The 27,289-nt window shown below is 40.2% G+C and overlaps 2 protein-coding genes across 3 annotated transcripts; both read left to right on the top strand.

Annotated features, from left to right (window-relative positions):
* The first annotated feature begins 598 nt into the window (after positions 1-598).
* LOC125903451 (F-box/LRR-repeat protein 3-like) lies at positions 599-11,753 on the top strand. Its single transcript, XM_049600397.1, has 6 exons — positions 599-916; positions 3,106-3,310; positions 4,850-5,014; positions 5,155-5,277; positions 5,523-5,694; positions 7,408-11,753. Exons 2-6 carry the CDS (start codon positions 3,107-3,109, stop codon positions 8,046-8,048), a joined length of 1,305 nt encoding a protein of 434 aa, XP_049456354.1. The 5' UTR covers positions 599-916; position 3,106; the 3' UTR covers positions 8,049-11,753.
* A 5,041-nt stretch (positions 11,754-16,794) lies between these two features.
* Positions 16,795-26,919, top strand: LOC125901907 (LIM and senescent cell antigen-like-containing domain protein 1). 2 transcript variants are annotated; one of them, XM_049597932.1, is made up of 10 exons: positions 16,795-17,017; positions 17,989-18,145; positions 19,005-19,071; positions 20,493-20,613; positions 20,828-20,977; positions 21,102-21,252; positions 22,907-22,999; positions 23,105-23,153; positions 23,280-23,355; positions 23,590-26,062. In XM_049597932.1, the coding sequence occupies exons 1-10, from the start codon at positions 16,989-16,991 to the stop codon at positions 23,726-23,728; spliced, it is 1,032 nt and encodes a 343-aa protein (XP_049453889.1). In that variant the 5' UTR covers positions 16,795-16,988; the 3' UTR covers positions 23,729-26,062. The 2 variants fall into 2 exon arrangements, with proteins under 2 accessions (XP_049453889.1, XP_049453881.1); XM_049597924.1 differs by lacking the exon at positions 23,590-26,062 and adding an exon at positions 26,089-26,919 and having other exon boundaries at positions 16,796-17,017.
* The last annotated feature ends 370 nt before the right edge of the window (positions 26,920-27,289 follow it).

Raw genomic sequence — 27,289 nt, 5'->3', positions numbered from 1 at the left:
CACAAATGTATTTGGGATCAGTAGAACCTGTTAATATAAAAAACTAAACATTGTCAACAATAATAAAGTCACAATATCCTCAAATAAGAGAGTAATAAAGTTCAAATGTCCTTTAATGGGTTGAATATTCCAAAGTACTTTCTAATAAACAGCATCTTAGCTTGTTACTCTTGCTAAAAACATTATTAATGATAAATAAACAAGTTTCAACCATAAAATGTGATCAGGTTTTGGACCTTGTCTACATTTGTGATGGGATGCCATCTTGTTTTTCCATGGATTAGTGTGTTGTGCTCTTACTACCACTAGATGGCACAAAAAAAAGTGTCTACGAACGAGGACAACAGGCCTAAGTTAAAAGGAATAAAGTATAAGGTCCAGTAAACTCAAAATGCAGCGTCCTTATATGAGGACACAGGGTCTTAATTCAGGTGGTGTTCACCTTTATCATCTCACATAAACACAAAACCTGGTTATGCAGTAACTGACTAGCTCCAGAGGGTGGCAGCATTGCAACATAGCGAATGTGAGCTACCGTAAAAACCCCAAAGAAGAAGAAGCCCTGCAGCTCAGTGTAATGCCTCCCCCTGCTGGCAGTTCGCTGTAACTACAGACCGGCCAGCTCACTGTCGGTGCTGCAAAACAAACGCCATCTTTAGCTGACAGGCAAACTACTGAAGCAGAGTTGTGGGGCGAAACTAGGTCAGGCAGACGACTGGAAAACGAAACCGCTTCTAAACATTTCTGCTTTATAAGCTTTCCGCCGGTGTTTGCTAACCTCCCGACACACCACGCTGTCCTATGGTCCAATGTGTTTGATCCGTCCGCCAGCTCGAACGCAGTTTTCTTGTGTCGGTCCCGGTTGACGTTAAGTGATCGCCTTTTCTGACAATCAGCCGACGGAGGTGAAAGCCAGGTAAAAGGAGAACGGCATCTCATGAGACGCTACGTCACCCCTTGTGTTTCTCTAAAATATATTTTTCAAAGCAACTTCATATTAAGTACAACTTGTTAGCTAAGTAGCGTTAGCTAGCAAGATGCAAGGCTCGGTTCGGCTAAGCTAACTCTTGTCTTTGACGTGTTTGTGTCGTAAACTAACCACTAGTGTTGTTATTAAACGTCGCCAACATCGCGACATCATTTCTGTGCAGACATATGCAACTATAGACACATTATGTGAACTTAAATCCACTTAATTTAACATCAGGCTGATGAAATAGTGGTGTTGTTTGAGGCGGAGGGAGGCGTGTCCTCCTTTACAATGTTTTCATTCTCAGGTCAGCACAGGCAGTGGAAACAGCCCGAAACACACACAGGAACATTTTACTTTTGTTCAGCTTTGCAGGTTAATTAGTCGTGTTATAGGTAAGTCAGGGCATTACACATTAAATAAACACCACTGTAATCAAACAACAACTCATAAATATACCACAGTCTTATTCTTGCCTACATGATAATTGAAAATAAACCAGGGACCCTCATTTTCAGATGGTGGCACACACTTGCACAGAATTATCAGTCGACCAACATTGATAAAAGAAAACAAGTCTAATTAGACATGCTGAATAAATACAGATATTGCTTTTGATTTAATTCAGTTCAGTAGAACTTTATTTATCCAGAAAGAAAGTTGTGTTTTTGAGAAAGCTTCAGGGTCACTCACTGACTCACTGGGTCCAGAGTATTAAATATCTGGCAAAATATACATGACAGAAGTAGTTTCAAGGAGCAGAAACAAAAACCAAATACGTTTGTATGAAGATATCTACATATGAGAACAACACTTTGTCATGGTAAATGTATTGTTCTATTGTGACATTGATACGTAATGTAATTGTCAAAGTTTCTGGAAAATAATTTAGAAACTGGTGAACTTGTTGACAGGAATGTTTCTGGCTATTCCCGCTGACCAAATAATACAACCAGAGATAATAAGACAAGAGATACCTCAATGTAAATGGCTGAATATATGTACTAGGCCTGGCACAAAATCATATTTTTGCTTCATGATTATTGGGCCTAAAGAGTTCACGATAATGATGTAGTGATATCTATGAAGAGAAAAAAGAAAGCCATCAGTCCGATTAATCTCTGACTTTATTTACTGTGCACTACATCTCTGTTCTGGCAAATAATTTACTCTCAAAATAAAATGTTGGGTGGTGGAGACAGAGTCTGTAAACTTAACTGTACAAAATGGTACAAAAAGAGCAGTTATACTTACTGGATAGTGAAAGGCAACTAGATGCCATTGGGGGACGGTGACAAAGCAAGAACAGAAAGAAAAAGTGATTTAAGAACCATTTAATTACACAGTATTATCATATGTGTATTATTAACACGATAGCAGTATTTAATTTTTAAATGCCATGGTTATCGTCAATACAGGTATATAGCAATACCCCTATGTATACATATATATGTACATACTCTGTATATGAAACATGGCTGATGGTTGCATTATGGTGTGTCATCATATTGCCCAACCCTTTGCAGCAGAAGCTTTTATCGTGGCATAGGTCAAATACTATGTCGACTGCTGATATTTGGCCAGATGCAAATATGTTTTTTGCATTATCTTCTTCTTCAGTGAAAGAATGCCTCGCTGTCATAGCTGCACATTCTCTGTCTTTGAACCTCTGTTGCGTGAAGAGAGGCTTGTCTCATCCTGCTTTGAACCTGCATTTGTGGAAAGACTGCAGAAATTGCTGCAGAGCTTGTGGAAAACTTATGGGTTGAAGAGTCAGTGAAATTATCAGGAACTCAATTCTGATGCAGCATTAACAGGAAATAATCCACTCCAAATTCATTCAAATCGCTTGTTTTAGATAGAAACTTCCTGCAGTTACTGTGGTCACTATTCCAGGTAATTGTATAGTTTGTCAGTTTTTCTGTACTGTTATTGTTATGTGTTGAATAAAGTGTGAAATATCCATAAAGTATACCACTTAGAGAGAGTTTTTTAATGGCAGAAAAGGGGTTCCTTAAGGATAAAGATTAACTGATGTAGAGATTAGGTTTAAGAAGCCCTGTGTGAACAGTAGTTTCTTAAAGTTAACTCTGCCAACCATCTGGATTTTGTTCACTCCTCCTCTGTTTACTCAGGATGAAACGAGGTCTGCAGGGGAATGAACAGGAGGATGGAGGTGGCACCAGCAGCGGGTCTCAGGAGACTCTTAAACGGTCCCGCAAGCAGAGAAGGGAGAAAGATCCGGAGGAGGAGGGAGTTCGCTGGGGGTGTCTGCCTCAGGAGATCCTGCTCCACATCTTCCAGTACCTGCCTCTGCTGGATAGGGCTTACGCCTCTCAGGTACCCATGTAATAATGAGACAATGGTTACACCAGGCCCCTAGGAACAGTGCCAGGCTGTGAAGCCAGTTTGACGTAGTGGCCAGGCTGTGAATTACAGCTTTTGGGTCTAAAAAGCCTTTTTCCCATAGACTTATGGGTAAAGGGACGTCTGTAGATCAGTGGATACATTTTTTTTTTTTTTGAGCGTCACTATTTCCACAAGTTGACTTGTTTCACAAACAGGATTTGATCCACTTGTTCCAGTAACATTTCCAAGGTGTAGAAGAGCTGCACAGTTAAATAATTTTATCCTCATTCAAGTCAGCAGAGTGCTAAACCACAAGTTAGCAGCTTGGCTGGTGAAAGTCTCAAGCATTTGCTGTTTAGGCCCCATGGCACAGACGATCTGGGTCATTTTACGCACAGAAGTCAAACTTTTTTGCCTTAAACATAACTATACAACAACACAGCAAGCTTATGCTGTTGTGTAATTATGTTTCAGTCACCTCTTCATTTCATACTCCCAGCTGACTCAGAAAACTTTGTAGGATTTTTGAAGGATGATAGAACAACAAAGAATTAGCAATATGGGCTGTCCCAAACCATGAAGTGCCTTGTAAATAAGTAAATGACCTTTAAATTCAATCCTAAGGACACTAGGTGTCACAGCGGGTTAAGTTTCTTTCTTGTTCTTGTTAAAAGCCTGCAGCAGAAATTTAAATTAATAGTTCATCAATAGATTGTTTTGGAAGAACAGTGAAGAAGACAGTGTTACAGTAGTCATGTAATCTACTTGAAATAAAAGCATGAGCAAGTTTTTGGCATCTCGTTGGGACAGAACGAGCTGTGCCTCTGCTATATTGCCAAAGCAGATATAATCACTATTTTTCTACAGTGTGACAACGTGAAAGAGCTTTTCAGAGCTTTAAAACGAGTTCAGCTCAATGTTTAGCCCACTGACCTACATGTTTACTGCTCTGATTTAATCTTACTGTTCTCAGAAACGTTGTTTTCAGATGCAGGAGGAAGCTGCTTTCATCCAAAAAGCTCTAAACCTCACTACCTGCTCAGCACCAAACAGCAGACAGACGCAGCGTGTCTCTGCTGCCCTCAAGTGGCCCCCCGAAAAACAAGTTACTGCAGGTTGAGTCAACTGGACTCTTAACAGTGCACCAGAAAGTTTCAAGCACCCAAACAAACACTCATACCTGTTTTTCTGTTCCAACAAGTCTGGTACTCTCGACATTAGTGCTGCAGTGAAGAAGGCCACTTGCCTCAGGGTGAATTATGGTCTCTGTACTCTCCTGTGAGTCACATTTTGTCAGCTATTGTGGAATTTCAAATATGACTCAGATTTTGCTCTGCAGAGTGTCCCCAAAGGATTCATTTTGCCAATAGAAGCAGTTTTAGGCATTTTTAAAATTGTATGTAAGAGGTTAAAAAATCTTTAGTTGCCTTTTGTTGAGTCTGTTTTGAATAACTCAAGAATGGTCCATGAACGTAACCAAACAAAGAATATTTCTGAGTCAGATTTTAATTTTGTTGATGTTCACCACAGGTGTGCCGTGGCTGGAACCAGGCGTTTCACATGCCGGAGCTGTGGCGCTGCTTCGAGTTCGAGTTGAACCAACCAGCCAGCTCCTACTTGAAGGCCACACACCCAGAACTAATCAAACAGATCATCAAAAGACACTCCAACCACCTGCAGTATGTGAGCTTCAAGGTAAGGACTAATGGTGAAGAGGAGTTTGAGCTTAGGGTGGTTAAAATGATGAAGAGAAAGCGTGTAGTGAGGTGAATTCTTATGCTCCTGCCAAGTTCAAGTGTTGCTGGGTTTTCATTTTCTGTCTCTGTGCTGCTCAGGTGGACAGCAGCAGAGAGTCTGCAGAGGCAGCATGCGACATCCTCTCTCAGCTCGTGAACTGCTCTTTGAAAACACTCGGGCTCATCTCCACGGCCAGACCCAGCTTCATGGAGCTGCCCAAGGTAAACCTCAGCAAGAGACGCTGTAACTGTAACTGTAACATAGTGTGAGCATATCTTAGCTTTTCAGCTTTGCACTCACCCTGTTTACTTGGACAGTTAAGCAGATTCATAGTGGAACTAGATGGCAGATGTAGGCCATGACTGCATGTCTAATTGCGTGATGTCTTGGTGAATAAAACCAGCATATAAAGCCTCTGTGTTAACCAAAGAAAAGCAACGTTTCTCTCTTTCGCTCTGCTCCACAGTCTCACTTCATCTCAGCGCTGACGGTGGTTTTTGTCAACTCCAAATCTCTCTCCTCCCTGAAGATCGATGACACACCTGTAGACGATCCCTCCCTCAAAGTCCTGGTGGCCAACAACAGTGACACCCTCAAACTGCTGAAAATGAGCAGCTGCCCTCATGTTTCACCCGCAGGTACTGACAAATGAGGAATGATAGCTATTAGGGATGTTAATGATTAATAATAGTTGACTAATTATTGTAAGAACTCAGTTGATCAAGGGGCAATTATAGCTGACATTGGTGTAAAACCTTTGTACATCTGTGGAACATCAGCTCCCCCCTGGGATGTTTTTAGCAACAGGATGGCAAATTTGAAATGGTGGACGGAAAAGAAGTACAAAATAGGGTTTCCACAGGTCCTTGAAATCTTAACAAATTTGTGAATTTGAGGGAAAGGCCTTAAAAGCTTTTGAAAGTAGACAAAACTAGTTGAAAGTGCTTGGATTTGTAGATTTTTTTAACAAGTTATTTTGTTGGTAATTCAACAAAGATGTACTGAGTCTTAATAAACAAACACAGAACCAGTGAGGACAAAAAAAAAAAAAAAAAACAACACCACCCACCCATCAACCCAGAAACAAACAGAGAAAGCCAGACCAGTCAAAGGAAATCTAATAAACAAAATAAATAGATAAATAATTTTAAAAAAGATTGTATTTTGTGACGGCAAATTAAATAACTTGTATGTAGGGGAGTACAGCATGTTTCATTACAATTTTTCAGTTTCCGTATTTGCCACAAAAGTTAAAAATGGTTGCCAGGTGGCAAAGAAGCGTGCAGTTGATTGAATTTATAAATTCTGTGCAAGAAACAAATTAAAGCTCTTGAAGCTGTCTTGCCAGCAAAAGTGAGAGTAAATGCCCACCCCAGATTCACTCTTGTTTGGCTTTTTGTCTCACTATATTTGAGTTTTTTGGCATAGTGTCTCTTCAATGCCTGCTGCTTATGTCTGGCACATGATTGCTATCATTTTACATGGTACACCTATAAACTTTTCAGACACAAAAAATAAGAAGAAGAAAGAAAATACAGGCAGAGGGCAGAGTCCATCCATACATTTTTAAGCGCTTATCTGAAGCCGGGTCGCAGGGGCAGCAGGCTGAGCAAAGTAGTCCAGACATTCCTCTCCCCAGTGCTTTCCAGCTCCTCCTGGGGAACCCCAAGGTGTTCCCAGGCCAGACGAGATATATAATCCCTCCAGAGTGTTCTAAGTCTGCCCCAGCACCTCCTACCTGTGGGACGTACCTGGAACACCTTTAACGGGACACCTTTCTAAGGAAACTCATTTCAGTTGCTTGTATCCGCAAACCCTTTTTGGAAATTCCTGCCAAGTACATCGTTAACATTAGTAAACAGGCTACTTTCCAGTGTCTGCATGTGTTTCCTGCAGTTGCGTCATTGTTTCACACACCACCTGCCACCACCTACGCAGCCTAATTGAAAAATGTTCACACATTTAAGCCTCTCTTTGTTTTTAATTGTTGTCTGTAAAGTCAACTAGTTCTCATTATGAAAGTTCTCATTAACAGTAATTAGCCTTGATCTGTGTTGTGTCCTTGTTTCTGAGGGAATTGGGGCTGGAAAGTCCCTGAAAACTCCTTGAATTTGATGTTTAAGAAACTTTGGGGACCCTGATGAAAGCATGTTATTAGCAGTTGAGGAGGTAATTGGGCAGAAGTGGCTTGGAAGACATAAATGTAGATGGAACGGGACACTGATGCTGAAAAACACACAGTGATGGAAAATTGTTGGCCAACATTGCTCCTCTTCATCTTCTTTTGTGCTCAGCTTTAAACAGGCTGTGCAGATCTGTAGTCTCCTAATTAACTTTTCTCTGTATCCCAGGCATCCTGTGTGTGGCTGATCAGTGCCACGGCCTGAGAGAACTGGCACTCAACTACCATTTGCTGAGCGATGACCTTCTCATTGCCCTCTCCTCAGAGAAGCATGTTCACCTCGAGCACCTTCGCATCGACGTGGTCAGTGAGAATCCTGGCCAGCAGTTCCACACCATCAAGAAGAGCAGCTGGGACGCCATGGTGCGCCACTCTCCTAAATTTAATCTGGTCATGTACTTCTTCCTCTATGAGGACGAGTTCGGCCCTTTCTTCCGCGATGAAATCCCCGTTACGCATCTGTACTTTGGCCGCTCCGTCAGTAAAGACGTGCTCGGCCGCGTTGGCCTCAACTGCCCGCGTCTGGTCGAGCTGGTAGTGTGCGCCAATGGGCTGAGGCCGCTGGATGAGGAGCTGATCCGCATTGCCCAGCGCTGCACGCAGCTGTCGGCCATCGGCTTGGGGGAGTGCGAAGTGTCCTGTAGCGCCTTCGTGGAGTTTGTCAAGATGTGTGGAGACAGACTGACGCAACTATCCATCATGGAGGAGGTACTGGTTCCAGATCACCGCTATGGGCTGGATGATATCCACTGGGAGGTGTCAAAGCATTTGGGTCGCGTCTGGTTCCCAGACATGATGCCTACCTGGTAGATGTTTGGAGGAAGATTTAAGTTTTTGTGACTGTGTGTCCCTTGGAGAACAATATGTTTTTGGAGACCCCCCTCATCTTTCTCCTGTTTGTGAGAAAGGCCCTTTCTTTTTCGCCCTGAATACATGAAGAAATTGCTTCACCTTGAGCTTTGAGCTTTGATTATTTAATAATGATATTAATAGTAATAATACATTTTATTGATAGAGTGCTTTTCAGGGTACTCAAAAACGTTCAGCACAAGTTAAAATGATCATAGAGTCAATCTACAAACAGTTTAAAAATATATAATACAACAAAAATCACACATTAAAAGCAGAGTTTTGATTAGTGAGAAGTGACAGATTGGATAAGTCTCATATGTGTTTGGGGAAAAAGTGGCTGTGGAGAAGTGCCCTCGGTCTGATGCTTGGTCCTGGAGGTGGATATAGGAGGTCGGTATCAGAGGAGCGGAGGCTGTGGGAAGGAGTGTGAATGTGGAGCAGGTCAATGAGGTATGAGGGGGCCTGGTTATGGACGACTTTGTAAGTGAGGAGAAAGACTTTTATTATATATTTTTTTCCTCTATTTGTCATGTTATCACTTATAGCATTTAGCACCTTGTCTTCTGAGCCCTTTCTTAAAGGAATACTTCACCTGCAAACTTACTCACCGCGTGTCACCTTCAGTTTTGTGACAAAAAACCTTTGTTTTTCTGGCATGCCTCCACAGTGAACGAAGAATCCAAAAAAGGCAAACATTCTTCATGAATTGAAGTAAACAGTCAGGGACCATGGTTAACAACAGCAAAACTATGTCTGCTTACAAACTCTCACACAACTCATGCAGTATAATCCATTTATGCAGTCGTATGCTCAGCACTTCCCAAACACATTATTTTTTGCGTAAACATTATAATTTTTGGATTCTCCGTTCACCATGGAGGCATGCCAAAAAAACAGTCTTCTTCACAAATCCAACGTAACGTGTTGAGTGATTGTCAAATGGTTATTTTGTAGGTGAAGTATTCCTTCAAGGGCTAACACCCTGTGATTGGTTTTCCATGGGAATTAACGGGAATGTCGGCATTATTGGGAATGAATGGGAATTTGTGGGGGTTATTTCATGTACGCAGCCTGTCTTTACTGCATTATATACAGACAGAAACAATACCATTTTGTCATATCATAGGAGGGCATAATCTTTCTAATAGAAATCACAAATTTCAAGTTTAATTTCAGTAACTTTACATACAGATGTTTTCCATCAGGTGGCATCACCACACTGAAAGCAAAATGTCAGAGACCAGGCAGTGTGGTAGCTCAGAAAGCAGTCTGCATAGTCACCATTATAAGCCAGTATCTTTTGGTGATATCTAGTTAACGTCATAAAAAGTCCTACTTCTTATCTGTTATGGAAGGTTTACAACCCAATAATGACACATGGTAACTGCACAGGAGTAAGAAACATTTCATTATGAAGGGACAGTCACCCTCGGTGTGACGCTTGTTGTAGACTGGATGGCTGATCACAACACTGTGGTCAGGTAGGCCATACTGAAGCACACAGCAACAACATGTTGAATACATTAGGTTTTGTTTTGCTCTCCATGCTCCTGCCTCCTGTCACCACGTCTTTGCTTAGTTTCTGAGTCACTGCATCTCATTTAGAAAAAATAGAGCTGTCTCTTACTCTGTGCTGTTTCGTCTGCCTGTTTCTAAGGACAGCTATTTGTAAAGGTGGTGCTCTTCAGTGACTCTGGCCATAATCATCTTACTCTGTATATACTGTATATATGTAGAGAGAGTGATGTTTGGACATATTTTTGTGTGTAATGTACAGTAGCTATATTTCTGCTTGCCTGACCCATGTTCCTATCAAGACTGTAAATATCAAAATGTTACACTGCAAAACAGACGGGAGGAAAGAATTTTAATTGTGGGCGTTATATATTTGTACATTTACCGAATTCTACTGATGCACTTTTACTCTGATGAAGTGTAGCGAGATGAGCTGCATGAGATTAACGTATTTTGCAGCCACATGATGATAAAACATTGGTGGCGATCAGTAAATCTGTCAGTTCTATGCGTCACCCAAGGTAGTTTACTTGCTTTTTATTGAGTTTTCTATTCTTAGAAACATTTTTGGTTTGAAGAGATTAAATTGGCAGATGGGATTATTTTCATTGTTGATAGTTGACGGAAAAAAATAATTGAGACTCTAGGAAAGGGACAAACGAAACATGAAAACACAATCATTCATAGTCTACGCCACTTGTTCCCAACTGGTGGTTCGCGGCCCAAAAGTGGTCTGAATGGGCCACAAGTGACTACCCAATATGCTGAGGTTGTAAAAAACACACTTTATTTTGAAGTACAGCAGATTTCCGGCACAGAGCTTTTATTTTGAAGTGCTGTTTCCCGCTGTAGAGTGAGGGAATAACTGACAGCTGCTTAACAGAGACAGCAAACTAGCTCAATGACATGGCCAAACGCAAGTATGAAGCTGACTTTAAACTAACGACTAAGGAGAAATCTGGACCGTGTGGCTGGACCAGATGGGAACCACTGGTCGATACCTACTTAATCTACTTAAGTAAATAAAGGGTCGCCCCGTGAGGAGCTCTCAAATTGATTGACGGATCTTTATTAAACAAAATATAAGTTATTAATGTTTCCTAACATCAGCCATGTCTGTAAACAGCAGAGAAGAAGCCCACGTTTCCAATTATGACCACTCGACAAAGATACAAAACGTATATCTATCTTCAGTTTTTCTCCTTGTGTATTTAGCTCAAATTTGCTAAGTAACAGAACTGCTCCAAATATTCAAACAGGGCTGCACAATTATGACAAACACTGCACTTTATGCAATAAGTTTCATACAGGAACAGGCTGTCCAACAATACGAACACACAACAGGTGCCACATCATCCAGTAACCAGTGCTCATGTATAATTGATAAAAATCATGACCTTAATGAGGTAATTGTGCAGCCCTGACGCCAGGACAGTGTGACAGCTGAATGTTGATGTAACTGAATGTTTGCCTGAATGTGTGAGAGTTAAATATTTATGTCTCACTGTTGTTTTGTTGCAATAGAGTGAGTAATAATACGTTGGAAGATGTCTTAAGGTGGTGGATATTGTAGTCTATGGACGCCCTTGGACTGTGCAATGAAAGAGATCTGTAAATCATTATGTTGAGTTAACAATGGATTCTTGTTTTACAAGGTTGATGTTCATCCTTTTTTGATGTATTTTGCTTGTAAATGTTAATAGAAAAAGAAAATCTTCACATTAATATTTCTTTGGTTGCTGCCCTCTCATAGGGACCCATCATGTCTTAATTTTCTGTTTTCTGTCTCTGAGGGTCAGCGAGGCCTGGCGATGGACTTTACCCTTTACATTTTGTTGTGTATTTATAAAACCACGCCATCCACTGGTTGATATTAACTACATTTGTATTGAATGCTTATAGATGATTATTGTAATATTCAAGAATAGGCCAAATAAGGGCTGCAGTTTTTTATAGAGTGATCAGTGGCAGTGTGTTGTTTTTATTTTAGCTGAACAAGTACTGAGAAGATTTATTGGAAGGTAACCTCCTGTACTGTACTTTTCCCAAAGACATGTAATATTTGAGTTAAGTTCATAGCCACATTAAAAATGCCTGTTTGAATACGTATTTCATGTCTCAACTATAAAAACAACACTGTTGCTTTAATTAGCTTCTTGTGTGTGTTTTTTTCATCCCCAAATCAAAAATACATCTCAGCTGACACTGGGCGAGAGGCAGGGTACACCCTGGACAGGTCACCAGACTATCACAGGGCTGACACATAGAGACAACTATTCACAGTCACATTCACACCCACTGGCACCCAGAGTCACCAATTAATGTAACCTGCATGTCTTTGGACTGTGGGAGGAAGCTGGAGTACCCAGAAGAAACTGACGCTGACACAGGGAGAACATGCAAACTCCACACAGAAAGGCTCCCCCACCCTGGGTTCGAACCAGGAACCCTCTTGCTGTGAGGTGATAGTGCTAACCACTGCATTGCCTTGCCACCTTTACCTGTAGTGCTATTTATCAGTCTAGATTATTTTGATGTGAGTTGCCAACCCCAAAAAATACATTTGAAAAACTCAACAGCAATGTCTCTTTCTAGAAATCATGACCTGGTCACTCAAGATAATCCACAGACCTTGTTGTTTTTTTTTTTTTTTTGTTTTTTTTTTAAAGATATTTTTTGGGGCTTTTTAGCCTTTAATGGACAGGACAGACAAGCGCGAAAGGGGGAGAGAGAGAGGGAATGACACGCAGCAAAGGGCCACAGGCCGGAGTCGAACCCGGGCCGCCGCGGCAACAGCCCTGCACACGGGGCACCCGCTCCACCACCCAAGCCACCAGTGCCCCCCACAGACCTTGTTGTGAGCAGTTTCATGGAGGAACTATTTTCTTTCTACCAAACTACACCTGCCAACCATCTCACTGCGTGGAAGGAAGTGTGCATCTACTTATGGATGAGAGGGTTATGCTTGTGACTGTGCGAGATATGAGCATTAATGGAGCCAACGCAGAAGTGCCAAAAATTGCAGTTCCTTGAATGGCCACTTGAGGCTGGCTCCAGAAGCGTACACTCGACGCAACGTGCACGCAGTTGCTGTGTGCCTATCATAGTTCTGCTATTGAATGGCTGGAGGCAGACTACGGGCGGATATGTGACGCTGCAGGAGGTGAAACCTTGCGAAATGCCGGAAATTATGTAGTTTGAAGGACCAATCATAGCTCTTGCGGTCTGCGTTGGGTCTGCGTTGCCTTGACACAGGGACGCAACGCCTCTGCAAAGCCCTCTGCGTCGCAGGTACGCAGTAGCATAAACCTTGCTTAAGTCCCCATAGACAACCATGTTAACATGCCAAACTTAACAGCAGAAATAAACATGTTTACAGCGTGATACAAAAATGGTTTTGGTCTCTATCTAACTTTGCCCTTCATGTCAACTATTACTAACTCACAAACATTTTTTAGGCTTAATATTACACATACTTAGGGAAGGGCTGCTTGAGTAATAGGCTGTCTGCAAGGTGTCACAACAGTCTTTGAGTCAGATCCACCCCTGGCTCCTCCACAGCTCCAACCTCTCGTCCAGTGGTCACTTCTGGCTCCAAAAAAAAAAAAAGATGGCGATGGCTGAAATGCTAAACTTCAAAAAAGGAGTTCACAAACTAATGGGTGATGTCACGGTAACTATGTCCGTTATTATATGTGGTCTATGTGTTGGGTGGGTTAGCCATAGATGCACACTTCCGGTTGGTGGTTACAGTTTGGTCGAAAGAAAATAGTTCCTACATGAAACTGCTCACAGCAAAGCCTGGGGATTATCTTGAGTAAGCAGGTTATGATTTCTGTAAAGAGACTGTTGCCTTGTTTCAAGACGTTACAGGTCTGAAGAGAGGTGGGCTGAGTTTGATCTGTCTGCTCCCCAAGTATTTTTAGCATTTTGTGAAACAGTCACTAACTATTCTGGAGAGTGGAAAACATCAAATTGGTCATCAGAAATTACTTATGTTTACACACCCTCAGTATTTTGCTCCACAGTATTCAATTCTGTCAGATGTGGTGAAGAGGACTCAGTGTTTGCCTTCAAATCACTCACTTTGCAAGCAACGCCCTGCTAAAATGACAAACCTATGAAATCAAATGATTCCCATATGCTTGTTGGAAGTACTGTGAAAGTGCAGTTTTATTTGACAGGATGTAAAACCTATTTACAATCCGATTTTGTCAAAGACATTTTTGGAGTGAGGTGGCTTTTGGTGGATCTGACAGAAAAGGGAAATGTAATGTTTTTCTTTAGATTATTTATCCTTCTTTAAAATGCTTTTAAAGCCCTTTATAACTCTTGTCCTGCAGAGCTCTTATCCTCTGTCCTTAATGGGTTACGGAGACAATTTTATTAGTCAAACACTGGCTATGTGTTTACAGTGAAAACAGGCAAACTATACATAATGCTACAAAGTAGAAAAATATACCTCTGAAAACTGTGAGTCAACTTATTTTAATTTTAAAGCAGCTGAAACACCCCTGTGAGGAGATTGGAGCATTACAGACAAAGAGGAAAAGAGTAGAATACAATACAAGTAATTGTTATTTATACTGCACTTACCTCCGAGCAGAGTGCTAAGAGGGTATATAAACAACAGTAAACATGAGGACATAAAAATAAGCACAAGCAAGAGAGGACACAGTGAAATAATAGCTCCATTAGAGGAAATCAGATACAAGACATAACTTGTGTGCCGTCTCCTGCTCCACCCATGGCTAATTATATTTTTTAGGTCTTTGGATTTAAAAGGACAATAAGTGATATTCCTTAAAGAGGAAACATTCTGGTAGCACTTCAGGTACACACGAAGAGCCAATAAAGTCAGATGGCTCGTGTTTCTCACATCCACATTATTCCTCCATTATTCCAAACACTTCTGTTAGTTTTATAAAGATTATCAGCTATCCTGATTTTACAGCTCTGTATGTGCTGAAACACTCAGGAACACACTTGTTTTGTGTTTGTCAGCTGTTTTTCAAAAACTTTTTAACAGACAATATATGATGATACTGAGCAGTAACAACATGATATTCATATCGTCTTCACACCTCCGCACAGGTGTTGTCACTTGGTTTGGTTACACCTCCTGACTGTGAGGCTATATGAGGCGCAATCTGTGCTTGACTGAACTTGATACTGGTTTTACAGGCATGTTGCATCTATATGACGAAATTCATCAGATAATTACTTCCCTAGATTAGTCTTCCATGGGCAGTGGGTGTGAAGAAGCTGTACTTCTTTGCACTTGTTTGTAATAATCCTGATTTTTATCCTCTCGCTCCCCTCAGCAAACTCCCATCACTCCCTCTGAGTTTGACTGACACACCCACCTCATATGAAAGTCCCATATATGGCAATAAACATACATATACTGTATGATAAGAGGTTATACATGTTTTCATATATAGAAATATATTTTAATTAAATAGCTGTTTCACTCTTATCAAACACTAATGTGTTAAGACACTGCAGAGGATTTGTTTTCTACATTCTGTGTTGATAAATTATGCCCAAACATTGAACATAAAAATATATATGTAACGTGTGATTTTAAGTATAAAACTCATGGCTTTATGTGTTATTATATGAATCACAGTAGGGTTGGGAATCATCAGAGGACCCACAAGACGATAATATCAAAATACTTCCGTCATTGCAATTTTGATATGCTGAGTATTATGTTAACATATATTGCATTATATTACATTTTTTTAACTGCGAATTCTGTTCACAGAGGAAAACTTTGTCGTCATCTGTTTTATCAAATAACATCAAATTTTCAGTGTGTTCATGTCACAGTAAATCAGTTTTATTCCAGCAAAATGTATCTAGTGGACTGAAAAAGCGATTTACTTTATTATTCTAGTAGGCTACCAAAATATTAATTTGTGTTTGCAATGGTAATCATTCATATAATAAAAAAAAATCAATACTTGGCCTGCGTGTATCAATACAGTATTGCCAGGCAAAATATCAGGATACTATGCTGTATCAATTTTTCCCCACCCCGAAATTACAGTACAGTTATTTTGCACACAAGGCAGGGATAATGGGAAATCAGAGGCAAGTGTGTTGCAAAATACTGTATTTGCAAATGAAATTTAAGTTATAATGTATTATATGTCTTCTGTTACTATGAAGTTACTTTGGAGGCCCAGAGAGGCAAGCAAGTTTTTTTTTTCCAGGATAACTTTTCAGTGATTTTTTTTTATCTGTGAAAAGGGCAAAACATGTTATTTTAGAAGCTTTTACAGATGGAAAAATATGGAAAAAAATATGTTACATCTGTTTTCACAGTTGGGATAAAAAGATAAAAAATTACTCCTGGAAATTTTTTTTTACCCGTTTCCATGAATTAAAAAGAATGACAAAAAAGAAAAACTCATCTGTATAATAATAATAATAATAAAAAAATAATAATATGGGCTGCTGTGAATAATGATTAAAAAAAAAAGAAAAAAGATCACCAAAAAAATGTTGCCTCTTAGGGCTTCATTAATTAAACATATTTTTTTATTGATTATATTTCAAATATAAAAGTACATTGTACATATTTATTTCATTCATTCATTCATCATATGTGAAATAACAAAATCAAACACAACAAAAGAAAAAACATAACACAAAAATTATTACAGACAAACATTAAATTGTACAAGGGAGATGTAAACCTGGAAATAATACACCTTAGTTGTTTTTATTAGATATAATTTTACCAATCATTTGAGAGGTCTTAAAAGCTTTCTTGTTTGTTGTTTTTACAGAAACAGATTTAAAGAAATATTGCAGTTCATCCAAGACAAAGATTACACCATTATCAATCAATTTCTTTTTACTTGTTTCCAGACAGTACATGCTGATTATACATGATCCACAATCCTCCAGCTCCAAAGGCTTGGTTGTGCAAATTAGAAAGCTTGAGAGGCAGTTTGTCACACTTATAATCACAAGATAATAGGACACCAAAGAAGTAGTAGATGAGGAATATAAAACTACTGACAATTATTTTTAGACAAACACTACTTTATCCAATTGAAAGTTGATTTGAAAATCGAATGCATTACAGCCTCCCTCACCTTTGTATCCAGCACGATGAGGCTGTACTAATTCAGGTCAGAGTGCTGCAGCAGATGTAGAAACTGATGATGTTAAACTTCCATCGACACTCCCTGAGTGGGTGGCCTGAAGCGGCTGCCAGCTCAGACACGGCTCGGCACGGCTCCGCTGGGAGGGGACGACACAGCCTGCTTTCCCCTCATCAACTTTGCCAACTCAGCGAACAGTTGTAGCACACTAGTTTGTTGCTGCTTATTAGCTACGTGTCTGAAAGTGTCGTGCTAAGAGGTGATGCTGGGGGTGGCTGGAATGACGGGCAGGTGAGAGTTTTCATTAGCTTGGGTAGCTAGTAGCAAACCGCTAACTTCAACTAACAAGCTAAAGCTAACGTCATACTAGCTTGCCAGCGTAGCTATCAGGGTAGCTAACCGCTATGCTAAAATAGTGCACCCTTCTTAGAGCACCAGCAAAAATGTTATTATCAGCATATTTTGGTACACGCTAACAATTTAAATGTTGGTTTACAGCTGCTGTGTCAAAGTTAGTTCACTAACGGAAACAGTAAGCCAAAATAACGGTAACGTTAGTGTTCTTCCTTATAGCGAAGCTAACTGTAGGATTAGCATGCTAATTAGCTGTCACTGGGTTTTAACTCTCAAACTAAATGTTAATCATTAGCATTCACTGCCCCTGGACTCTAATTTCCTTTATGAGCATTCAGGTATGACCATAATTGACTTGAAGTTAAAGATAGCAACTAATGCATGATATGCTATTACTGGGGAAAATAATAAACTAACATAAAATTAAGATTGGCTAGGTTAGCTACTGTTGTTTTAGTCTGCAACTTGATTTTAACATCTTTGTGTTCCACACCAAGCCTATGTCAGCATTGGCCTTGAACATTACAGTAATAGTGACAGAAACTTGTTGGCTGTGCCAAAGTATTGGGCTGTACATGGATAAGATAATGTCTAAGTCTGGTGGTTACTAGTCAGGTTATTGTGCTTGAGTGTGTGTGTGTGTTGCAGTACCTCTACCCCTTTACCAAATTAGGCAGTGGCTGTGCAGTGAGTAACGGTGTTAGTGAGTTCCCCAACTGATTCACATATTATTTTCCACTCTCCATGGTGACAGCTGCTGAAACAAGCGCAGCAGTTAATGTAGGAGCTATGTGAGAAATGATAAACAGTGGTCTAGCCGTGCATGCCAGTTATTTGTCAGCCTAACGTTTCACAGGGACTCCAGGGAAGCACTGTACTAATATGTATTTTCTTCTCTCGTGCAACAGCATTGCTAATGCCCTGGCCAGTGCGGCCTGTGAGCGGTGTAAGAGTGGCTTTGCTCCGACTGAGAAGATTGTCAACAGTAATGGAGAACTGTACCACGAGCAGTGCTTTGTGTGCGCACAGTGTTTCCAGCAGTTCCCTGAGGGACTCTTCTATGAGGTAGTGCACTCAGATAATCGCAGTAAATCATTTCTAAAATAAACGTAATAATGAGCCAGTAGCTGTGTCTCAATGCAGGGGCTGCAACCTTTGAAGATTGCATTTGAAGACCAATTGCATCATATCAGCGCGACTAAGACTGTCCCATTTCGAAGGCTCCTTCAAATGCGGGCGAGAAATGCAGCCCTTTTTCCCACATTTTGGAGGATGCAGCAGATAAATCCTTTGTGGCCCAGTCTGTCCCAAGATGCATTGCGCGCTATTGACGATTATATACTAAGTTAAGTTAACTAACAGTTGTTACCTAGCTACTGGTTAACTGTTGTTAACATTACTGTTAGCTAAAAGCACACAGCTTAAACAATCTTAATTTAATAGGTTTACCTGGAAGCGGATCATCAGCCTGAAATATATCAAACGGCGATGTCTCCGGTAGTGAATCATCTCCTGAAGTATTAAATTTAAAAAAAAAAAAAAAAAAAAGAATATAATAACAATCTCTGGGTCCATGATTTAAGGCTAACTATCTTACTAGCTTACTCCATCTTTCGTCAAGTGCATCTGGTTGCTAGGTAACGGGTCTGTACGAGAACAACTGGTGATGCAACCAGGAAATCCTCTGTAGACCATGCAGTTCCATTTCGGAGACCGTTAAGTTTGGCTTTTGCGGTCTTCAAAGGACTTGGCCGACGTCGACTGCGAAGGCTGCGTCCTTCAAAGGCTGCAGCTCCTGAATTGAGACACAGCTATTCTTTGTGTGCTGCATGTGTGGTGATGATGTTTCTGGTTCTCCTTTATATAGAGAATGTTTTGACTGTTTCTCTTGAGTGAAGGAATCTCAATGTTCCTCTCTTCACAGTTTGAAGGAAGAAAATATTGTGAACATGACTTCCAGATGCTCTTTGCCCCTTGCTGTCACCAGTGTGGTGAGTGTAACATGGCCTTATTTATTTAGGGCCTGTCCAGATGTAATATATTTGTGTGGTTACAGTATGTGTAAACTCCAAGGAGACTAGCAACCACTTTATGTAAGGAAGTATTTTGTATTCAGATATATTCTGTGTCTAGAGCCAGTTGAGATAGACCTGGTACCAGAATGCATCTCAGGTGTGCCTCATCTGATGATTTGTGATGAGGCTTTGCTTTCCTGCTCGAAATTGATTTCTTTTCTGAGGACTGAAGATGGACTAAAAAAATTACAGTTGCTAGGAAGGGGATTGATTTGGCTTTGTGGGACCTCCTGTGGGATTAAACTTGAAACCCCTGCCTTCAGTTGTGTGAGGGAGGTTTGCCATGATATAAACACATACAAAATGTTAAATAAGCATTCATTTAATGCTGTCACAGACACATCTGTGTTCATGCCACAACAGTGGTTCCCAGATCCTTTTTGTCAGTCCTCCAATTATTCCAATACCAATACCAGTATTGGAAATGCCTCCGATACTGCCTAAAATGCTGGATTGGGTATGAGAGAGTATGTGAATGTAAGTGCCTGTCAGTGGCACCAGTGGCAGTTTTTGTGGAAATCAGTTCTTCTTCACCTCTCTAAAACAACAGCCTACACAGCAAGTTGTACAGTGCAGCCAACGTCAACTAACATTTTAGAGCGGCAAAGAAGAATTAATTTCCAGTAAACAGTGTAATGTTAGCCGTTAGCAAACTGTCAGCAATTTGGCAACATCTTACACTGGAATTTCCCCATTATTAATCATGTATTTTTCATGACTGACGTGGGACACGGGAAGGAAAAAATGGCATTGGAACATCTTTTGTCAATTCCCCTTTTGCTTTTGGAGAGTTGTCAGCTCAACGGTTATTCAGCAGATCTTTCACAAACAGCTTTATGCATAGCAAGCAGTATATACCAAAGAATTAAGCCTTCACCACGTCTCCCCACACAGTTTAGAAACCACTGCACTGCGGTACATATGTGGATGTAAGCATCCCTGACCGTTGAAGAGATCAGATCCCAGTGTGTCCTCACTCATCTTTAAGTCTGTTCAAACTTTTATTTAGAACTTCCCACTTCTTTTTACATCACCCGAGATGCATTTTAGTGCTATGTAAGATTAATTTAAATCTGCTTGACTGTGTCCAGGGAGAGGTAGACATGCTCTAATTAAATTAAATGGACAATTTAAATGCATTCAGCTTTAAAGTGTCACTTTGAGAACACTATAGGAAGCACTGTAGTGCGTTTTAGTAACACTAGGACTCCGTAATGGAGTGCTCATTAGGAACTACTGTACAGTACCCAAAAAATAGCATCCACTCCCAACAAATATTGGAAGCGTCAAACTTAGACTTACCCTAAACTGATCTCTCACTTATGCCTTTCCCTCAGGGGAGTTCATCATCGGTCGTGTCATTAAGGCCATGAACAATAGTTGGCATCCTGACTGCTTCTGCTGTGACATTTGCCAGGCTGTGCTCGCAGACGTGGGGTTTGTCAAAAATGCTGGCAGGTAAGTATCCCATCTTATTACAGTCTTAATATAAAATTGTGGCAGCCCGTAAAACAGGTGGTTACACACACGTCAAACTGCTGACTCTCTCACTTTTGCGTTCTAACAAATAATTAAATTTTGAGTATTTGTGACAGAATATGTCAAAATGTTATATTATACTTATTATACTTTCTTGACACCCCTAAATTTTGTTCTTCACTATTTCCCTAAGGCACCTGTGTCGCACGTGCCATAACCGCGAGAAAGCTCGTGGCCTGGGCAAATACATCTGCCAGAAGTGCCATGCCATCATTGAAGAGCAGCCGCTGATCTTTAAGAATGACCCCTATCACCCAGACCACTTCAACTGCAACAACTGTGGGTCAGTCTCACCTCTAAACTCCACTGTTGAGCACAGAAAACTGCACACTCTTAGCTTCAGAATATATTTCAGGGCCACATGAGAAATTATTTTTAATGTGTTTTCCATGTTTCTCTGTCCACAGCAAGGAACTGACAGCTGAAGCCAGGGAACTGAAGGGAGAGCTCTTCTGTTTGCCATGCCACGACAAGATGGGTGTACCAATCTGTGGCGCTTGTAGGAGACCCATCGAAGGGCGTGTTGTCAATGCCATGGGCAAGCAGTGGCATGTGGAGGTTTGTCAACAAGAATGAGACATTTATAATTAGTTTACTTTGGGAGGTTGCTCCTCCTTAAGAAAGCAAGGCCTTCTGGTGTTTACTGTGTTTATGATTGGATATTTGTTTGGAAGAAATAAGGAATAGTAAGTGTAACTGATTAGGAAATTTGATGTGTCCAAATTTCTAGAGAGAGGAACACAAAATGGGCCATTAAACACAAACATAAGGAAATAATTAAGAGTAAGTAACATTATGTGGCATTAATTCATCCAGAACTTAAACTGAGCATAACAAGTGTTTAAAGTCCCTGTGAAATGGAAGTAAGAGCGTCCTTAGTTGCTGTACTGTGACGAATTCACAGTGAAACAGAATATTTGAACAGTGTTTAGCTACAAGAGCAATTTAATTCAAATCATTTGCATTTGATTAGACCACTAAAAAGAGAGTTTAGGGCAATAAGGAGCTACAGCGGAATCTGCTGCTGAGCGGACTGTTGGCTTCACACACACCTCTCTTGCTGTTAGATCAGGAAAAGGATGAGGGAGATGAGTGAATTAGACGTCGGTCAGGTTTTGTCCACTGATATCCAAACACACATCTCTTCTATCTCTCCACATTGCTCTGTTAGCTACTACAACCTACAAACGATAAAGTCTGACGTTATTGGATGAACTTTTGTAAACGCCCCTGAGTGCAGGATGAGCCATCAAACATTTAAAAGTGTTTAACCTAGTTTTACAGAAAGAGAAAAGACAGGGTTTTTAATGTAAAGACTTTGACACAGATTTTTTGATGTATATCGGGCATTTAACAAGATATGAATAATCAATTTACACAGAGACACGGGATTAAAACTGGGGCAATGTATTTTTCATTTCATGAGGAATTTAAGTAAAATTCCTCTGCACGTTTCATGTAAGAGTAAGGGGAGTAGACTTCAGAAGGACTGCTGACCCAGTCTAATAATAGCGGACAAACGTCATACTGACCACCTTTTTATATTTGATATTATATGTGATGCCTTCACACAGAAGCAAAACATTTTTTAATGAATTTTACATTAAGTTACCATTGCTTGTGCATAACAAAATGTAATTCATTAAATAAACCACTTTAGTACCAAAACACTGTTAATGAGCTAATTGGAGGCAGTAGGAGATATGCGAGCACTTTTAAAAAGATGAATTCTCCCGAGGCAGAGCGCAGCAGATCAAGTTGTGCATTCATCTGTCTAAAGGCTGCTGAATTTTATACTGTTCAAAAAGCTCAAAGCTATCAGCAGTGTGTAGCAGTCAATTTAATACTAAAGACAGCCATTAGCCGAAATAAATTTTCTATCTAACCACTTCAGGAACTGTTATCTGGCAGGCACCAGAAAAGTAGAAGTATTTAAAAACACCATGGGAACTTTGAACATTACAGTGGTGTCTTCATCACACTGATGGGCTAAATGTGATTTTAAAAACAACACTAAAGGATAACTACAGTAATATTTCTCCATAGGTCAAGCCTGTAACTTTTTAAAAAACATTTCTAAGTTGGTAAACATTCATGTAACGCTCATGTAATATTCATGTTGTGTTGGCACCTGCTCCTCTAGTCAGTTTCACATGCCTTCATTAGGAGGTTTTCTCCCCACTCCCTCAGCAACATTTGTTTTTGTTTACAGCATTTTGTGTGTGCCAAGTGTGAGAAGCCGTTCCTCGGTCATCGGCATTATGAGAGGAAGGGGTTGGCTTACTGCGAGACTCATTATAACCAGGTAAGAAATAAAAGAGCCAAGTAAAATAATGGCTTTGGAGGACATGACAGACATCGTAATGCTTGCTGCATAAAAACCCAATCTCCTTGTTTATCTGTTGTCAAGCTCTTTGGCGATGTGTGCTACCACTGCAACCGTGTGATTGAAGGCGATGGTGAGTATCGGTATAATAAAGCACTTATTCACTGCGGTGTTTTTATTGGTTTTCATGAGATGTTGCTTGGACAAATAACCGTTGAAGTGTTCATAATTTCCTTTTCTTCTCCCGTGACCCCTTCAGTGGTGTCTGCTCTCAACAAGGCCTGGTGTGTCAGCTGTTTCTCATGCTCCACCTGCAACACAAAACTCACTCTCAAGTAAGTGATGCTGCTCAATAATAGCGTCTTCTTATTGTCCACGATACTTCCAGCTGATTTCCTCTCAGTTGTCTGCAACACTCCTTTTTAACCCCCTACTTTAGTGTCAGTCTTAACACTTGTCTTTGTGTATTTCACTTTTCTGCTACAACTCTTCCCTCTTTGGCTCTTTTTCTCTCCCTTTCCTCCAATTTCTCCTTTTACATGCTTGACTTCACTTCTGTGGTAACTCAGAGATAAGTTTGTTGAAATTGACCTGAAGCCAGTGTGCAAGCACTGCTATGAGCGCATGCCTGAGGAGCTGAAACGCCGCCTGGCTCGACGTGAGCGTGATGCCAAAGACCGCAAGAAAAAACCTGCTGTGTGTCTGTAGAGTTAATATTCTGTACAACTCTCCACTCCTCCCGTTGGTTGGTGCTATCTCTGCCTTTTCTTTTTCTGTGGTGTTCCTTGTTTGACAGTGGAGCATGATGTCATTATTTGTCATTTACTTTGGAACGTAAAACCAAGACCCTGCAGTTGTTGTGTGTTAATGGCGTTTGTGCAAAACCTGTTAAGTATACATTTATATCAAACTTAAGTTTGGCTTTAACAGAAAGGTTCAATTGATGCTCATGAGTAAGACTGCACCTAACAGTCACTTTCATTATCGATTAATCAAACGATTTTTTTGTTGTTTGGTCTACAAAAATGTCAGGACATGGGAAAAAACCCTTATTAGTGACTCTAAGGTGACACCATGATGTATTGTTTAATTAATACATCATGATAGTCATGATGCATCTGTGATAGTCTGGTGACCTGTCCAGGGTGTAGCCTGCCTCTCGTCCAATGTCAGCTGGGATAGGCTCCAGCACCCCTGCGACCCCCAGCAAGATAAGCTGTTAGAGATGATGGATGAATGAATGTTCAATCAGAAGTCTAAAACCAAAAGATATTCTGTGCATATTCTTTTAAATTGGTTGAGATGTTTTCTACATTTGCTTGTGTTTGTTGTCATTTGCATGTGTTTTATTAAGTTATACTGTGTTGAGCTTTCAGGGCACTGCATTTTTTAAATTTTTTACATGAAAATCAGCTTAAAGAGGACCTATCATGCTAATTTTCAGGTTTAATCCTGTACTTTAAGGTGTCTACTAGAACATGTTTAAATGCTTGAATGTTCAAAAAACTGTAATTTCCCCATCATGTCCATGCTGGGACTTCAGTGTTCATCCTCTGTCTGAGAAGGCTCCGTTTTAGCACCTGTCTGTTTAAGGTTCCATTTATACGACAACAATTGTAACTGAAAACAGTAAACTTTAGTTGCGTTTTGGCCGATCGTTTACACAACAGCGGCGTTTTGGGTGCCTGAAAACGCAACGTTTTGAAAACGGGTTTCAGAATGCAATTTTTTTGGAAAGGCACCGTCTCCATTGTCATGTAAACTTGCAATATGCAGTTCCTCTGAAAACGGAGACTTTTCACACATGCGCATTACGCTTCCAGTCACTAGGCATGTGTGAGAAAGTCGACCATCACAACAACAATGGCGGACTCTCGAGCTCTGCTTGTGCTGCTCACCCTATTGAATTTATCAATGCTTCCCCATCATAGTGGAGATTTACTGTAGCAAATCCACCTCATCATCCGTTTTTCAAAACGAAAATGAGAAACGATTCTGTTTTCAGTGGATCGTTTTCGTGTAAACATGGCCTAAGCTCCCCTTCTTTCTGCTCTGATTGGTTAGCATTATCAGGTCTTAACCAAAGAGGTTAAAAAGAGGAGACGTCAAGGCGTCATATTATGTCATACGAATGGGGCATACATGCAGTGAAATCTGGGCTGCACTTGCTGAAAGGCTTAATAGCTGTGACACTATCATAGAACATGGATGATTGATTGGCTTCACTGGCCGAGTGTACCCAAAGACCACCTGAGCGGACACCATCACTTTATCTCTAGCGCAGTCTGCTGTAATCCTCCAACATCACAGCTGCAGTTACATTGCATGTGTCACACCCCACAGCTCCCTTGGGGTCATAGAGAGTGTCACAGCCTTCTTTGAATAGCCTTGATCTCGCATTTTGACACCATCATTGCAGCTGGGCTATTACTGTGACAGAGAATAGCGGCACTTTTAATGTGAAAAATCATTAATTTAAGCTTCTGAACACCGGTTCCAGCAGGAATATGATCTGAAATGGGGAGAAACATCAGCAACCAAGAAAAAAGTGCTGTAAACAGTATTCAGACTGGTCAGAAGCCTGAGGTTTTTGCTCACATGGATTACTTTCACATACAGTTTTGTTTGAAGTTTATTTGAAACTTAAATGCTTAATATAAACATCTCTTGTTGTAACATTCTATATAAGCCACAGAACACTGAAAAGCATAATAGGTTCCCTTTAAGCCATTAATCTATTAATTATTTGAACTCTCCTTATGAGAAACTCAGGCTTTATTTTTTTGGTTTTAATTTGGTTTATTTGCTGCCTTGCACTAAAGGACAAAGCTGCATGATAATGTCATTGGTTCCAAGATAATTCCTGGATAAAGGATGGGGTGTTACCTCCTAAAAATGGCTTTAATGTTAATATAATTTGAATTAAAAAGATTGTGACTTACCTGCAGTGATGTTAATATTTTGATAATATAATGTAGGTAGGACGGAAATCTGAAAGGTTAGCCTGAGTCACTGGTCACCGGTTTACGTATTTAGTATTGACATGGTTTTTCTTTCCTTCTGTGCAGGAACAAGTTTGTTGAGTTTGACATGAAGCCTGTCTGTAAAAAGTGTTACGAGAAGTTTCCTCTGGAGCTGAAGAAGAGGCTCAAGAAGCTGGCTGAGGCCTTGGGACGCAAGTGAGCTGCCTCCAGCCAAACAGCCTGGATGTATTTTTCTGTTTGTGATGGAGAACTGCTGCGTAACAACAAAGGACCCAGCATTACCAGTACATTAATATTAGTAATATAACCCTGGGATCCATTTGAAAATATAAATATATATCACTGTGGTGTTGTCATAAAGGTGCCTATTAGCAGATGCCTTTTTGCTTGTTTTTTTATTTTTATTTTTTATAAACAAATCATTTTTTTTTTTTTAAACATTCCTAAATTGTCCAAATTTGTTTTTCTCCTCTGGGAATGTGGTGACCCAGTTTATTACGACTTAACCATGAGCATGATTGCTAACTGTTATGTCTAAAATTGTCTTGAATTTCAAAAGACTGAATTACCCACGTGCCTTGATTATATGAACTATGTGTCTTAAAATGCAAAGAATGGTTAATATGTGACTTACATACTGTTATAATGCAGTTAGGCCTTAGTACATCTATCTTAATTAGACTATCTACTGAAAAGCCTTTCACCTTTTGAGCTTTTATACCTCAGTATGAATAATTACGGAGCAACCACTGTGCTCTTGAGGATATTGTGATGATGTTTCCTCTTGCTAACATTAAAATGTTAAAAGAAAAACTTAAAATGAGCTATCACTGTGAGCAAAGCTTGTATGCAAACCAGCAAGTGTTATGAATCCACTGGATATGGGTAAAATAAATATCAAATGGCGTCCTGTCACTTTTCTATAACCCTGGCTTGCCAGGTAAATATTTTATTCAAAGATTTACTCCATGACTGTTTGTTCAATTCACCTCCAGTGTTTTGTTTGTTTGGTTTTTTTTTTAAAAATCAGATCTGCTGTTACTGGAAAGACTGCAAAGTCATCTTTTAAAGTTGCCCGATAGACCTTCAGCATGTACTGTACACCGTCAGTGAAATAGTGCTTGTACTGTAAATGCCCACAGTTTGTTAGCCTGATATTTTTAGTCACTTTAACGTTTGCAGCTTTCTGAGGGAGGTAGTTCAAAGGAATCCAGATGAAGTGAACCTTCAGCTGATTATTTAACATGAGAACACTTTGATGTAAAAATAACATCAATGAGTCAGC

The sequence above is a fragment of the Epinephelus fuscoguttatus genome, linkage group LG2 (genome assembly GCF_011397635.1).
Source record: "Epinephelus fuscoguttatus linkage group LG2, E.fuscoguttatus.final_Chr_v1".
Taxonomy (NCBI): domain Eukaryota; kingdom Metazoa; phylum Chordata; class Actinopteri; order Perciformes; family Serranidae; genus Epinephelus; species Epinephelus fuscoguttatus.
This window is presented reverse-complemented; position numbering and strand designations above follow the sequence as displayed.